This window comes from Haemorhous mexicanus, chromosome 7, assembly GCF_027477595.1.
Source record: "Haemorhous mexicanus isolate bHaeMex1 chromosome 7, bHaeMex1.pri, whole genome shotgun sequence".
Lineage (NCBI taxonomy): Eukaryota > Metazoa > Chordata > Aves > Passeriformes > Fringillidae > Haemorhous > Haemorhous mexicanus.
Window position 1 is genome coordinate 27,514,968 of NC_082347.1, and position 15,956 is coordinate 27,530,923.

At 36.6% G+C, this 15,956-nt stretch overlaps 1 protein-coding gene across 26 annotated transcripts in view; it reads left to right on the forward strand.

The window, feature by feature from the left end:
* DNTT (DNA nucleotidylexotransferase) overlaps window positions 1-15,956 on the forward strand; it is a 229,108-nt gene that overhangs the window by 47,723 nt on the left and 165,429 nt on the right. For 6 of the 26 annotated variants that reach the window (XM_059851688.1, XM_059851677.1, XM_059851679.1 and 3 more), the window contains 4 exons: window positions 945-969; window positions 1,240-1,353; window positions 6,314-6,402; window positions 9,077-9,185. The exons of 9 other annotated variants lie outside the window; for them this stretch is intronic. Coding sequence is in view for 1 of the 17 variants with exons in the window: in XM_059851697.1 (XP_059707680.1) it covers window positions 9,263-9,265 (3 nt within the window). In the remaining 16 variants the exon portion in view is untranslated. Of the gene's footprint in view, window positions 1-944; window positions 970-1,239; window positions 1,354-6,313; window positions 6,403-9,076; window positions 9,266-15,956 lie in introns of all 26 variants that reach the window. 11 more of the 26 variants (XM_059851689.1, XM_059851690.1, XM_059851694.1 and 8 more) reach the window with 6 other exon arrangements.

Consider the following 15,956-nt stretch of genomic DNA (forward strand, 5'->3'; position numbering starts at 1 on the left):
AAGACAGGCCACAGAAATGGTTTCCTTCCAAACTTTCAGGTGCTTACATATAATTTTGAAGCAGAATTTAGATACTTGAATGTGAAACAGCACTAGCCTAGGGGAGATCAGGCTTGCTTGCTACTTGAAAATTCCCTGGAGCCTCCTGATCTGCTGTGAACCCTGGCAGGCTTAAAAATATAATTGGGTATGTGTGCAGAGAGTAATCTGCTATTTTAAAAACTTGTGTCTTACTGGAGACATTTTAATGTGCGCTGTTTACAATTTCACTCCTCCAAAAAAAAGGTAGAAATCTGATTCCATATATTAAAAATTTTCATTTTTTTGAGCCCTAATGTAAAAGGACATTTAGTACTTGAGAACTACCAAATTTTAGAGGAATCTAAATGTGAGTATATTATACACCAGGTATTTTGTCCTCTAAAGAGAAATTCATTCCCATACACAACCTGTATATCAAGCAGAGTTAGCACATCTTTACACTATATATTGGCTAAAGTTCATTTCCTAGAGTCTGAAATGTGCAAGCAACATAAAACCCAAGTTTTTGCAGGCTCCAGCTCCTTGGCTTTTTTGTAAATTAAGTTTTCAATTTGTGATTTCATAGCTAAAAAGCAATATAAAACTGTTTCCTAGATCATACCACTAGCATTTCTCACTACTCTCTATATATTCATGAACATAAGCACTAAATGTGTTAAATGTATCTCAAAACTTTCACAGTGAAGTTCAGCTTTGCCAAACCCTGCAGCAGCAGTAAGCAGCTTGTTTTACTGGATGTAACATTGGAATACTGCCCCAGGAAAATATACTTGAGCAAAATAGGCCAATGAAATATTACAGTACAGAAAATATGAACTGTTGTCTCTGATTGTTTTTTCCCATTTTATACAAAAATAATGAAAGTAATGTGACTTACCACATACTCTTTTTTTTCCTCCCAGGCACACATGTTGGAGTTGATTCCAAGTAAGTTAAAGGAGCAGTTTCTCATGTCTGCTCTTCCTCCTTAAACTGTCCCATATGTATCTTGTTGTTGTTAGTGTGATTGACAGGCTTGGCATTCATGGTGGGTGGGAGAAAAACATTCTTAAAGTAAAAAGCTAGTATTTACTCTTAGTCTAAATAAGTCTATAAAGAACATTGGAAAATGAAGTCTTGCTTACAGCTATCTGTCTAGAAGTTTGATAAAAGTCTTGCTAATTGGTTTTGTCTTTTTTTCTTTTTTTCATTTAACAGGAAATAAAAAAAGCAACATAATCAACAGAAATCACAGAGTCTGAAAAGGACCTGGAGAGATCTTGGCAGGGCTTCAGCAGAGAGGCAGGATCAAACACAACTAGAGGAAACTGGGTCAGTCTTGGAAAACAGTTCAGTAACCCATTTTTTTAACTGAGTTGTTGGGGATGCATCAGATTCACCACATCCTTAAGTGAAACAGCAAGAAGGAGATCTAGAATAAATTTTGTGCTCTGCTGCTGGAGGGAGCAAAAGAAAATGTCTGTTTGTAAGGATAATTGCTGTCTAAGCACCAGATGGGCTTGACTGAGACATCCTGCTGTTTCTGGAGGAGCCAACCCAGTTTCAGGAACATTTGTTCATAAGTAGTGGTTTGGGAAACTCTTAAGGTCTTTTCCCTTTCAGCACACTCTTCAATTTGGCTGTATCCTTCTGAAAAATGAGGCGTCTAAACTGGTCCCAGTATACTCTTTGGCTCATGGAAACCACTTCTGGCTCAGTAATATCCTGATAGACTTTAGGAATGCTTGCTGTGCAGCACCCATGTTATTAACAAAATCCTGAATACAGTTATGACCAGGACAAACCCCTGTGGAACTCTACTTGAAATACTCTTTGAGTTTGGAAGTGATTCACAGGATATATTCTCAATGAGAGTCAGATAACCTCTTACAGTGAACGGTGCTTTAATCACATTTCTCTAGTTTGTGTGTGATGATTTTTATGTGGAACCTTAATAAAAGCATCAGTTATAATATGGGCTTTGTGCCCCTTATCTAGGTAGCTATCATAATGAGGAAGGAAATTAGACTGGTTTGACACAGTTTGTTCCTGAAAGTCAGTTTTTACTGCAGAAATAATTTATAGCTATATTGAGGCCCAGCATTTGCATTGTATATTTGTGAGATTTGAAGTTGATCTGACTGTTCTCTAGTTTCCTCTCCTCCTTCCCCCATGACATTCAAGGGGAGATATTTGCCCTGTAGATATAGGAGGTATGAAAACCCAGGTCCAGAGTCTTGAGTTTCCTTTGTGACTGAAGTAAATTGTTTTTTATGATTTTGATAAGTCAATTAAGGAGTTTTTCAGAGGCCAGAGAGAGCAACACCTGCCTAAGAACTTCATGGATCTTTGCCAGTCTCCTTGTTTGCTGTCACAGTGTTTTCCTCCATCCTTGTTTCTGTGAGAGCATTCAGTGCTGTAGCAGGGAGAATCACAGGACATAATATATCCATGTTTATCCAAAAGTTATGAAAATCTTCATGTTATGAAATGGGCAACTGGGTTTTTCCATGTCTATTGTTCTAGTTTTGGTGTGTTGCCTTTCTTGGGATCATAAAAGACTGAGACCCAAAGAAGCCTCAAATGGAAAAAATCTGAAAACAAATCTCAGATCCCCCAAAATTTGCTGAGAATGGTTAGCACCATTGCTACACCAAGGCTATTCACTGATTTGAAACCTGTCACCTTTAAATCACTTCTGCTACATACAATTTGCTGCATAAATATGCCCTTTTTCTTTATTTCAGTAATTCTTTAATCAATTTCCGGGGCACGTAGTTTCAACTGAATTTTAATTATTGCTGAATGATGGGGGATTTTGTTTGCCAGTTTTGTCAGAGAGGCTGGATACATGACATAAACCCCATTGTCTCAAGGACAGTGCTCTTTGTGTTATCACTCAACCTTCTGAAATCTTTTGATATGGCTTTTCTTTGTTAGTTTGACCTTCTCTTTAGATCTAGCAATAGATTCAGCTGTTATTCTAGAGAGCTTCACTACAACGAACCATGCATTAAAAATGTACTTATTCTCATAGGTATTTGTTTGTAGCCTGGATTTTGCACCTAGTTTTCTTTATCTTTTCAAAAATTCATGTTTTTAACTACTACAATAAAATATAGCAGTAATAAAACCACAACCTGCTGCAAAAGTGACAATGTTCATCAGAAATTCTCTTTGATTTTTTTGAAGGCTGGAATTGATGCTGTAGTGCTTGGTTGTGATATCCTTTGCCAGTACTCTGTATTTTTTGCTGTTTAACTGAGCCACTTTTTTGATTATTATTCTTTTGAACACATTGGTAAAACTTGCTGTCTGTTCCTCTAGATTCATGTGCTACCTCATATAGCTTGCACTTCGACTTTATATAGTTTCTTTATAAAACCTCTCTTTTGAAATTCATCTGTGTTGACTCTTCTGATAAAATATGGAAAAATGTGTACAAACAGCTTTCCATCTGGCAACATTTTTATGCACTAAAACCTAGTGAGTAAATTTAAAACCAGAAATTCGGTATTATTTCAGTGTCTTGCCTTATTAAATAAAATTCCTAGGCAACTTAAATTTGAAATGCTGTGGCTGATGCTTATTTTAAAATTTTTTTAATATTCTCTGATGGATTTTGTTAGTGTAATGGAATCTTCTTCAACCACTATTGATCTTTTTGAGACTTGAGCACTGATATATTTAGAAAGTATTTTACCATGCTCATGACTCTTGCTATGAAATAAATGGAAAAATGTCAAAGTAATACCTCAGCTCTCAGTGGGCATCACTGCATGGTATTTTACAGTGGAAGATCTCAGCAAAGTGACCCTGTTGTTGCATAAATATTGTATAGTGCAATGCCATGGTATGTTACGGTACTGCATTATAGCGTGTCTGTGATGCTGACATGCAGGTTGCCTTCAAAAACTTGTACCAGGTGAGTTCTCAAAGGTCAGAACTTCAGTTCTTTTACTTACTTAGAACAACTGAGGTAAAACTGGAAAGGATAAATAACAGGGTGGGGGGTCAGGGCACAGCAAAATCCAGGACCTTTCTGTAGGACAGAAGGAGGTCTGAGGGAAACTGGCTAAATGTTATAGAGAGGAGGGAGAGTCTGAGAGCAGAATCTGCAATATAAGGGTGTTTGGGCAAGGTATTTATTGCTTATTGTCACAAAGACAGCATGTGGAAGGAAGGAAGGAAGGAAAGGAGCAAGAGGTGATTGTTTTGGGAGGACCAAAATGTTCAGGGAAGCATGCTATTCACTATTCAAGAGGGATGGGGTGGAGCATCTGTGTCAGCTGCCAGCATCCAGATATTGTTTGGACCAAAAACAAGCAAACCTCCTCTCTACTTCCAGTCAGCAGATCCCTGAAAATGAAGTTGGGAAAATGAAGTTCTAAGCCTGTTAAAAAAAGGCAGACAAAAGGAGGAATTCCAAAGAGGAGGGGAGTTTGAAGATAGATTGAGAAATAGAAGATAGAGAAATTGAAGAGATTGACAAAGGGAGAGGGTTTTAGAAGTGGAAGAGTACAAAAAGTAAAGAAAAGGAGCAAGGAGACAAGTTGTATGAATAGAGAATGTTTCTCAAGGTTTTTGGATTCATAAATAAAGCTTTTACATTTCTTATGTCCTTAGCCTGCTGACATAGATAAAATTTAATGAGCAGAGTTTATTTGACAGTCAATAGAGAATATGATAAAATCTCAATAAGAAAGACCGTGAAAACTGGGAGATCTAATTGTTTTTTAGAATCCTGACTGTTTTTGGGGAGATATCAAAAAGACATTTCAAGAGATACTGTGTTTATGTCAATAAATTGTAAATGAAAAAACTATCAAGAAGAAAATGACAAACTGCTTTTGATTTTTTTCTCATTTGACTCACAAAACTTAAACTCAGTAATTTTATAACCTTTTATTCTAGATCCTTTTTATTAGCTTGATTTTGTTTATCATTTAGGTAATGGTAATGTTGAACATCTATCACCATAGTATTAAGTGAAATTACACCTAGGTAAAATGCTCTCATGATTACAGGAGAGGTATGAAAGGAAAAAACAGTGATGGATTGTTTCCCACACCAAATGTGGAGCAGTCTTCTATTGTTATATGCTGAATAAAGCCAGAATTTGGTGTGCTTATGTCAATTCTCTTTTCATTTTTCTTGTGAACTTGCCTTTGTCAACCTTCCTTCCATACCTTTAGCATCTCCAGTTCCATTGTCACAGAGATACTCAAGAAAAACCATGAATTCTCTCACAGGTGTTTTCTTTGCACTGTTCCAAAGTGCCTTGTATGAATCAGTGACAATACAGAATTGTTTCTGTTTATTCTGTCCTCTTTTATAAAGCCAGCAGCCATCCTAATCATGTTGGTTTCTTTCCAAGGAAATGTGTTGCTTATTGGAAAAATGCTGAGGGGGATTTTGTTGTACCAGGTGGAATTAGTGGGAATGAGGGTAGTAGTTGGCTGCTGCTTTTGCTGGTACCATGAAAGTGTATCAAGATTTTTTGCTGTTCCTGGGGAACGTACTAGGAAATGTTTGCCCCAGTATTCATTCATATTGGAAACGAATGGAGGATACTCCAGTAGCACTTCTCTTGTGTGTTGTAAACATTCCTCTGATAAGCTTTTTAGGGGTCTGGATATGAGGTGTTTGGTATGCATCCATCGGCTGACAGCATTATAAATATTGCATTTCTGACCTTCAGATTTTCACTTTTGATCTCTGGTTAAATGATATATTTGCCAGTTTGACACTGCTGACATTCTGTCTGTTTGGTCTAGCATTGTTATACCATGATTCCTTGTGATCCTATTGTCATGGGAATGATATATCTCAAATGATGAATATACTTTGAAGCAATGTGGGGAATAAACACACTGGCTAAACTGCATTTGCAAGGAGAATTTTTATTGTAAAATTCCCACTTCAGTATACAGTATAAAATTATTACTGTTGATGTATTTAACGCTGCTGTTTTATCAAAGAGTATAAAGGAGGATAAGCTACTATTTGGGTGTATAGTGTCTTAATTATGGTTTTAAGCAGATTTCCCCTTTTCTTTTCTCTTGCAGTGCATTGGGCAAACCTGCATTTGCAAGACAATAAACTGAGCAGTAGTAGAAATGGAAGCTTCCTGTTTTCCCTCAGTGATGAATGCTTCACTTCTCTTTTCTCTAGAACTGGTGAATATTAACTTCACTTCTAGAGAAATGAACCATAAACCATAGGAAGTGAGAAAGAGACTAAATTTAAAAAATTGCACTCTAGTATAGTGTTTTTCTTATGCTTCTTTTAGGTTTTTGAACACCTCGAAAACAGTCCTACCTTAGACTTCCATGCCTGTTTTCAAAAGCTGATTGGAGGAATGATGTGAATAAAGACTTGGTAATGTTACCTACATTCCTGATAAATTGAAGTCTGTTTAGATTCAAGTATTTAATGAAAAATCAGTGGGAGTTTTTTACGCATAACCTTCATGTCCTCATTCCTTTCTTATTAAAATGAAATGAGAACTTGAAAAAAAAAAAGTTGACAACAAATGTCAGGCTGATAAAAGCCTCAGCAGTGACCTTCAAAGCAATGCAATTTGACTGTGCTGTGGTTATCCACTGAGGCCAGAAGTTAGAAATCAGATGATGCAGTGATGACTTTCATCCTCTGGAACGTACATGTTCTGCATAACATCCCATGCCTCATTTGTCACCTCTTCTCCACTGTCCAGAGCATAATCTATTATTTCTGCTTGCAATTTTGCATCTCTCCATGTTTGGCAGACTACAGCAGACAATTGAATTCCCTGGCAATTCTCTCCCTTGGTCAGCTGTGCCATAATGCTTCATATGCTGTGCTCTATTTGTGATTGGCACATATGAGTGCAAAAGCTATAGGAACATATAGGCCCTGGTACACCTGTTCAGCAGAATGAATTGGAATGGCCCATAGCTTATAACTGAGCAAAAGTTATTTTAAAAAGCAAAATTGCTTTTAACTGTATTCATCTCCACTCTTTCCTGTTGACTTGGGTGGCTGACCTTTAGTTGGAATTTCAGGCACAGAAATAATTTTATTGTTTAGAGTTAATATTCTGTCACAGTGTGCTGCAGGCACTCTGATCCAGTGTCCCTGTCACATCACTGACATGATGCCATCCGTGTTGCTCCACTTGGCAGTCCAGCTTTTGGATTTCTACTGACAGTTTGCAGGGTGCTTACATCAGCTTCAGCCATGTCTTTGTTTCTGATGTTAAAGTAAGCTCAGTAACATGTGAGGGACAGTAACCATCAAGTAATTTTCAGGTTGCACCTAGAAAGCCTCACAATCACTGGCTCATTAAATAATGTATTTTTTTACTGAGAATCTTGCTCACCTCTTTCCTCCATAACTTTGTCTATCAAGACTTCATAAATAATTGCAGATCCAAAAGGAAGCTTGAATTGAGGTATTGAAAGATTTAAGTGTCTTAAGAACTGAGGTTCTGCCCTGGATGGACTGAACTCAGGAACTTCATGATACTATAAATAATTATTTTCATTTTCCTTTTTGTTCTCATAACAGATGAATGGCACTCAGCTCTCTTAACTCTTGCTGTTTCTCACAGCATGCAAACCCCTGTGAGTCAACACTTTCTTTTAGAGCAGAACAGCAGGAGAGAGGCCAGAAAGAATGCAATATTTTTTGTGAGGGCTTTCTTATATCAGTCTCCTTGAGATTTTTTATCTGTATCCCAGGAAACCTGAGCGCCCAGATACTTGCTTGTCAAACTAAACAAGCTGAAACTCCTCTTCTGCAGAAGTGTGGTTAAGAATCTCTAAGAAGGTGAGGAACATCCTAGGAGGGACATGGTGGCCAACTTTGGCTGTGCCTCTGAAAGTCTGACTTTCACCCTGCTACTGATACAAATCAGACTGAAGAGGAGACCAGGCCCCTCTGTTTGATGGGAGACAATCTTTTAGTTCATAAGGATTTCCTTTCTGCCTCCTATTTTTTTCCCCATGAGTTTCTGTCATTTTTGTCTGCTTTTAGATCACAAACTGCCTGTGGGAGTGGGGTGTTACCCCCTTCTTGAAAGATTAGAAACACCTCAAAAGCAAGGTGATTCTGTTTTGGACAAGCAGCTTTCTGTATCTGTTCACCCCGTCTGAAAGACAGAGCTTCCATATTTATGGTGTTTAGTTCTCTAAGAAAAATATCCTTACTTGTACTGCCTATAACTAGTAAGAAAATACATTTACAAATAGTTCCCACTGTGAACTCTAGTTTTAAAACCTCAAAACTATTTTGTGCAACTGCATATAGAAGAATCCTAGAGCATCATCCTTACAAAAGAAGATTCTGTTCAAATACAATATCTCAGAAAGAAAAAAGTTGAAATTTAAACTTTTATATTAAATTTCAGTGCTTTTTGATAGTTTCATAATAGTAGAATTTAGGGGAAATATTGATTAACCTTCCATGTTTCAGAAGGTAAGACTTAAAGACTTGTAAAATTTTTGCCTAATAGAGGAACTTTGGTTTGAATTTAACATTATTTGGAAACTTGAAAAGCAAAATCAAATAAACTTCTTGAGTGGAGATGACACCGCCTCGGTTGTTCACAAAGGAGATGAACATTGTACTGGGAACTATTTGTCAAATGTTATATGGAGTTCCAGTATTGAAGCTTAATTCTTTTTTAAGGGATTTTAGGAGGTTTTTGCCAAGTTCCGTTGTTGATTTTATCATTTGTACTGTTTGCACACTTTGAGTGTTCTAATAACTGTGCTAAACATTTTTTTTAATATTATCTCCCACAGAAAATGCTGCAGAAAATTGTTCATCTGATTATTTTGTTTAGATATCTAAATTGCAAATCCATTGCAGATAAACCCATTCATTTCTATGGATGGAATAAGCAAAGATAAAAGCACTTTCAGAAGAGATGCCTTTTAGAGAACTGTTTTATTAGAATGACCCCAGAACCACTCAGTTAAAGTTCAGGGAGAAGAACTTGAATCAAATGAAATTCTGTTTATTTCCAGAGAGGATCTTAATCCTTAATGTGCTTTGCTTAATGTTACAGGATCTGCTGGGGGAAGTTAGTGCTTGCTGTTCTTTGAAGTTAGCAGCTGAATTCTGAGGACTTTGCATGAGAACAGAGCACTTTGTTGGACTGACACAGCACAAAGGAGGTGAAATTATATCACTGTTAATGAATGCTTTTCAGCAGATTTTGAGAATTGGTGTTAAAAAGAAGTGAAGAGGATCAATGGTAATTATGTGTTTTACTGTTTGAATAACATTTCAGATTAAAAATATCAACACACTTTCCCCTCCTCTAGCATATGAGGACATAGCAGAACAGGGACTGTGTACTAACACAAACTGCCCTGAGGAATGAGCTATTACAGTCAGATATAGCAGGTGAGAGACCCTGTGTGTTTTCAGTAGTAATAGGGTGAAAACAGAACCCAGGAAAGACTTTCTGCATTTTAAGGCATTTCGAGTTGAATGAATTACAATCTAGGGCAGCAGATCTTATATAAGGTCTAACTAGTAAAGTTTTCTTCTGAAGGATTGGCACATTGAAATTGCAAACCCATTTTGAAATAGACTCCTTGGATTAAACGAGTAGTGAACTTGGAGATGGAAGTTATTCTCACCAAACCTACACAGAGAGCAGGGGCTAGTGGCCACATACACATACTGTAGTTTTTCCCACTTCTTCAGGAAAATATAGTAAATAGCATTTTAATTAGATTTTGTTTCACTGTAGCATTTTAATTAGATTTTGTTTCACTGTTCTACATTTGGTTCTTACAGGATTAATAAATATGGTTTCAAATAAGTCACTGCAGTGGTAAATCTCCTAACAACAATGCTTAGATATATTTATTGTCCAGGGTAAATTCCAATAAGAACAAAGCACTAGTCAGCAGATCCTGACTTAATAAATTCTCTTCCTATATATTTATCAGAAATTTATTAATGATGAGTAAAAGCACATTTCAAAGCAAAACAAAAAATGACAATTCACAGTTACAAAAATCTGCTTTCATGGACTTAGTGAAATGAAACAGTTTCTGTGGGTTGTAACACTCCAGACCTATCTTACCTCTGTTGCTGCACATACAGTGCGTGTAGGAGGTGGTAGCATTTAGTTCAGAGAAATTCAGAGCACTATAATGTCATGTTGTAGCAGCCCATAAGGGGGAGTATTCAACTGCATTGAATCCTTAGAGTTCAGGAACAGAGAAAGGGAGATCTAAAGCAAGGTGGTTGATCTCCTGTTGGCAGTGAAAAGTAATATCTTAAAAGAGTTTGGCAGTTCTTTAGACATGAGATAATTTTCACACCATGTAAGCATCAAATCAAATAGCAAATGCCTTACTGGTACAGAACCAGTATAATTAATTTTTAAAAATGGAGGAGTGGGTTTTTCTTTTGTTGCTTGGAGTAGTTTCCTCATTTATTTGACTGTATGGTTCATTTATTTTGAGTTAAATTTGTAATATTTATACTTAAAAAATTACTGTTTAATTTTCTTTCCCTTATTTATGCAGGTCCTACCTGTAATTTTACCATAGATAATTGATGTACTTCTTTCATGTTGATATTGCTTACAAAAGGACCTTTTATTGTTACTGCTGTAACTGAGATAGGAATCTAGCCCACAGTACACGCTCATGCAGGAGACATTTGCAGCTGTCAGGGTTGGCAGCTCATTGGCTTGTTTTGAGAACTGTGGATAAAACCCAGTGCAGATTAATGACAAGATATAGGATTTTTTTTTTTTTGATAACTGACATTTGGTATCAAGGGGGCTTAACATGACAGTTGACTATTTAGTTTATCCTGGAAAATTTTGTGTGCAAGGCAATAGAGTAAAGCCATGCTTCAGAAAGAAAATGCTATACTTTGCACTTTGTTTGGGAATCTCCATGTTCTTGTTAAATGCTATTTACATAATCTAAGTAATTCATAATTACCAAAGTTACACAGAATTCTTAATGTTTCTCTGTTTGTCAGCAGTGAAAATACAACAAATACAGAATTTTGCACTGTACTAGTGTGCAACAGCGTCTCACTGAATCTTCATAAGCCAAATATTGTGCGAACTCTAGAAAACATTTTCAAATTAATTTCTATTCTGGCTAGCATATGAAAGGGAGATAAGTGTTAAAGTTTCACCCTCATTTTTGTCTGCCAAGACTGATATTCCCCATGAGCATACATCACCTTGTAAATGAAAGCTGTGTTATGATGTGCCAAGTTCTGCCTTTGATACACTTTCTGGTGAATAGATGTTTGCTGATTATATAACTTCAGGACTTAATGTTTGCTCAGTTTTAGAAGAGCTCTTTAGTGAAGACTTTATTTGAAGATGATCTACAGTCATTGATTGTAAGCCTAATGGATTTTGTCTCCACTTTTGGATTGATTAAACAGTGATTTCTGAGTTAGACATATGGGAACAAAGGATATCGAACACAGACATTTCATGTATGCTTTTATGCTTTGGTAAGCCAAGTTCAAGAAGTGTGTCAACAGTAATTGGAAACAATACCTTTATCTCTATCAAACCATCTCTGAAAATGGACAAAAATACTGAAATTTGTCTTTATGAGCTGGAGATAAGTTTGGTTTTTTGAAAGGATTACTTTTACTTGAAATAAGTTTGTGTTTAGAGGAAACAAGGAATGTGTTCTCAGTCTGGAGCAGTAGTTATTGTTCCTTTCTTGGATGAACTATTTGAGTATTTAATGTTACTTCCCTTCCCCAGAAAAAACAGTGTTCACAGGAAATGGAATTTTAGCTGAGCTGTTCTTAGCATAGAATTGTCCTCATGCAGCAATACCATCCCTTTGTTATGAAGTAATTATTTGAAATTGTTCACTGAAAAATTCTTTCTGATGCCTTGTGAGGCTACTTAGAACAGAGGCTAGTTAGTGTTAAAGGAATAAAGTAGGTTTTTATTAAAAAGGCCTTCAAAGGATACACCTTGGCAGAGCCCACCCAAGAGGGACCCAAGATGAGCAACTGGTCATGAGTTTTCACACTTTCATAAGTTTTGGTCCATTTACATATTGGGGTTAATTGTCCTATTACAGCTCCAGGTTATGAAGTGCCATCCTCCCAGATTGCTCTCCTCAATTGGCTGTTGTTTACACTTCTGGGGCCTGAAGCTGCAATGGTGTCCTTGGTTCTCTGGCTGGAAGAGGATAGTTTTGTCTAACTAAACTGTGAAGGGAACTTGAACAGAGTCATAAACTGTAGCAGTAGAGAATCTAGAAAATATGAAAGCTAAAACTTAAGGCATAACTTCTCCATTTCAGTTTGCTGTTCAAATATTTCTGGATAAAATATTGCTAGATGTAACACTGGAATCTGGCTTTAAAAATGATTAATTTCCATTTTATGGACAGTATTATCCGCTTACAAGTTTCAATTAAATTTATGAGATTAGGTTAGAAGAATTTATATTTAGAACAAATCACAGGAAGAAATAAATAAAACCTCTATGGATAGTACCAAAGTTTATGTGAGGGGTCATAAGGGTCATATGTGCAGTGAGACTGGACTTGTCATGTCTTAAAAAGGCATGTATCATATTCAGCCATTATGCAAAATATTATGCTATAATGTTCTCTTCTGGATGGTACAGTAATAAGCAGTTGACTAGCAAGAAAATGTGCCTCTGGTTAATGCACTCCCTCACTCCCTGAATCCCTCAGGAAAAGTCACTGTCCTGAATCTTTGTTGATATATGACTGCTGTCTCCAATGAAGTCGTACCAACTGAATGATAAATGTTTTCAGCTTTGAGCATTTGACCTCCCCAACACAGACAAAATGTTTTTAACATTCATAGAAGTGAAAAGTGTGTATGTGTGAATGCACCAGTATGCAAGTTAAAAGCACATTTCTTCTGCACCAGTTGTAAAGTGCACCACTCTTCCCTAGATACGACTGAACACTTGTTTAATTATTTAGGCTTCTGAACACCTTAGATGAGTCTCTTACTGAAATGCAAGTTTTTCCTTGCCATCTATTCAGGTTTCAGTCATACTAGCTGAAGCAGAAATAATCCAGAAGTTGGCCTTAAAACTGGGAATGAAAATGAAATTATTTCTCAGTGTAGAAATCACAGCACTCATCTTGATCTTCTTTTTCATGAAGTATTCAAATAGATTTGTAAATTCATAGGTGTTAAGGTTAGAAATGACTAACAGTCATTACACAGTGTGACCTTTAGCTTAACAGAAATTGATTTATGCAAGAAAACCTGCCTGTTTTATATACTGTGACTGTGATTGAACTAAAGAATATACTTCATAAAAATATTCAGTTTGGATAAAGAGTTTCTGATGTTTGAAAATTTGCCACCATTGCATCTGCACAGAAATAGATAAGGTGAATGGATCACATTTGCCATGTGTTTCTGGTGAGAGCCTGAATATATCAAGATAGCTGCATACTGCATCATATCACTCTAAATATATCTAAGTCTGAGTATATCTCATTAGGCTTGTCCTGATGTGTCAAAATATGACTATTAAAAACCAAGATCATAGTTAAAAGAATGCCTGCTATTTATTTAAACAAGAGCATATATTTAAAGAAATCCAAACAATAGTCAACCCCCACCCCAAACATTGTTCAGTGCTGTTACCAAAATCTAACAAAAGCCAGAGATCCAACACATAAGATATTAAACTGATTGCTCTGGGATTCATTTTGCTTATGCTCATCTAGGACTCAGTGTTTACAGGACTTGGATAAACCAGTAAATGTCACCAGCAGAATAAGATGACTTTTTTTCTTTTTACTTCTCATTCAAAAATGATATTTTAAAATAAAAATAGCCCTACATTTTAAAATAAGGAATTAGGACAACAAGTATTTTGAAATTATTTTATGTTTCTTGACTTCACATCAAGTGAAACAAATTATTCAACCTAGCTGAATATGGGTTATTTTTGGTAATAGTATTGATAATAATAATATTTGGTAATAAATTGATAATTGATCCAAGGAGTTTAATTTTTTGGTTGAATGAACACTTTTAATCATAGAGAAACATTTTGGTTTCATTTTATGGTCAGTGTCCTGCCTTTTCCAATCAAACAAGTATTCCTTTCAGCAATTGTTCAGCAAATGAACCAAACCCACTTTGTTTACCTGCTCACACTCCTACTCCATGTGCTTCTCTGCATTCAGTATAAAGCACTTGCTAAAGAACTATATTCAATTTGGGTCCTTGTATGATCACTTTACAGGATAAAGAGAAGATAAAATAGAAAAAAAGGTGCAAAAGCTGGGCTTAGAGTTTGGCAGAGGGAAATTATTTCCTGTACGACCACAAAACCAAGCCAGGTGGCTTCTCTGAGTCAGGTCTGACTCCAGTCTGTTGAGCACTGTCAGCCCGAACACAGCTGTTGCCTCCCCACACCTGACACCCTTCTGTGGGCAGGGAAGTTTCTTTTCTTGCACAGGAGTTAATTGATCATAACCCATTGGGTAATGTGGATCCATAATCCCAGCAATCCTGACCCCTGCTACCCTGACATTGTGCATTGGCCTGAAATTGCTGGCCTTGTAGTACTTTTAGGCCATGGGATCCTATTGAATTCAATGCTTAGCTCTAGTGAACTTGGAGCTCTAAAGATTTATCTTGTTCATTAATCTTCAAAAATTATTCCTTTTAGCCAAAATCTAAGCACAGTTTTCAGACCCTTGCTCACAGCTGTGCTCAATCAATTTTCTCATTCCTAGGCTTAGTCTAAAAGACAGACAAATGAGCTTTGTTTCCTTTGAACCTGATGATTATCCTAGTCCAGTTGTTAATATGGATATCTTGTGTCACAGAGCAGAAGAAGATTGAAAAGCAGTGATCTAAATGGAAGGTGGATAAGTTTGGAGCTTCTGGTCACTAATGAAAATAAAAAGCCTGAAGAGCACCAAGTGCACTGCTTAAGCTTACATATGTGCCTATTTTGAAATATGAAGGAGGGGAATAGTATTGAATACTTTTCAGGCATATTCAGCATGAATTAGGGTGCAAAGTGATATAGAACTGTTCAGGTGTGTCTGGTTTATTTGTAGTACTGAAGCAACCTTAAGAAGGTTGAGTGTTTTTAATGTATCCATTTAAATACATGTCAATTAAATGTGGCTTCTTGGGAAATACAGCAACAGGACAGAGCTTCAGTCATTGCTGTAAGGAAAAAATAATCTCAAACTTGACAAGAAGAGAACCTGAGTGATCATTGTTTTGATGGATTGCTAAAATCTTTCTTGCTTGCTCTGGAGATTATTGAGGAGGCTCTACAGCCTTTCTTAAAAGTAAATAATAAATTGACTGGCTCTACTAGATATGAAATGCCTTCTCAGTTGGATCTCCTAACCTCAGTTTGCTCAGGCTTTGCAAGGGCAAGGTTTTTCAGATTTTCCTGGATGGTTTACAGAGTCAGGTGCATCAGTCAACTTCTTTTGGCTCGGACATTTTGGAGAGAGGCTGAGTTGTAAGTTTTGATGTCAAATGTACAGTACTGTGACTGACAAGGTAGTAATAAATTCTAACTCCACCTGTTATGTGCTGTGTATTTAGTAGTTTTATTCTACAAGTTTCTTTTCCATTATTTTCCTAATGATTTTACCTAATGAATGTGTTATATTCCTGTGCCAAGCTGTTTAACATAGCTTTGAGAACACATTATGAATGCAAATACATAAAGTAAAACTGGTCTGAAGTAGTATTGCCAGTTGTCTGCTGCTTAGTCCTGTGAAAGAATTTTCCTTAATTTCTGCCCCTCACCTTTACCCTTTTGTGTTGTGCTGCTGCTTGTTTGCACTGGTATTTGTGCTGTAACCTGCTTGTGGGTAGTGCAGCTGAGAAGGTGACATGAGGTGATCCTGTTGTGGTTTGCTGTGAAGCAGAGGGAGCATGTGTGATGGCTTCCT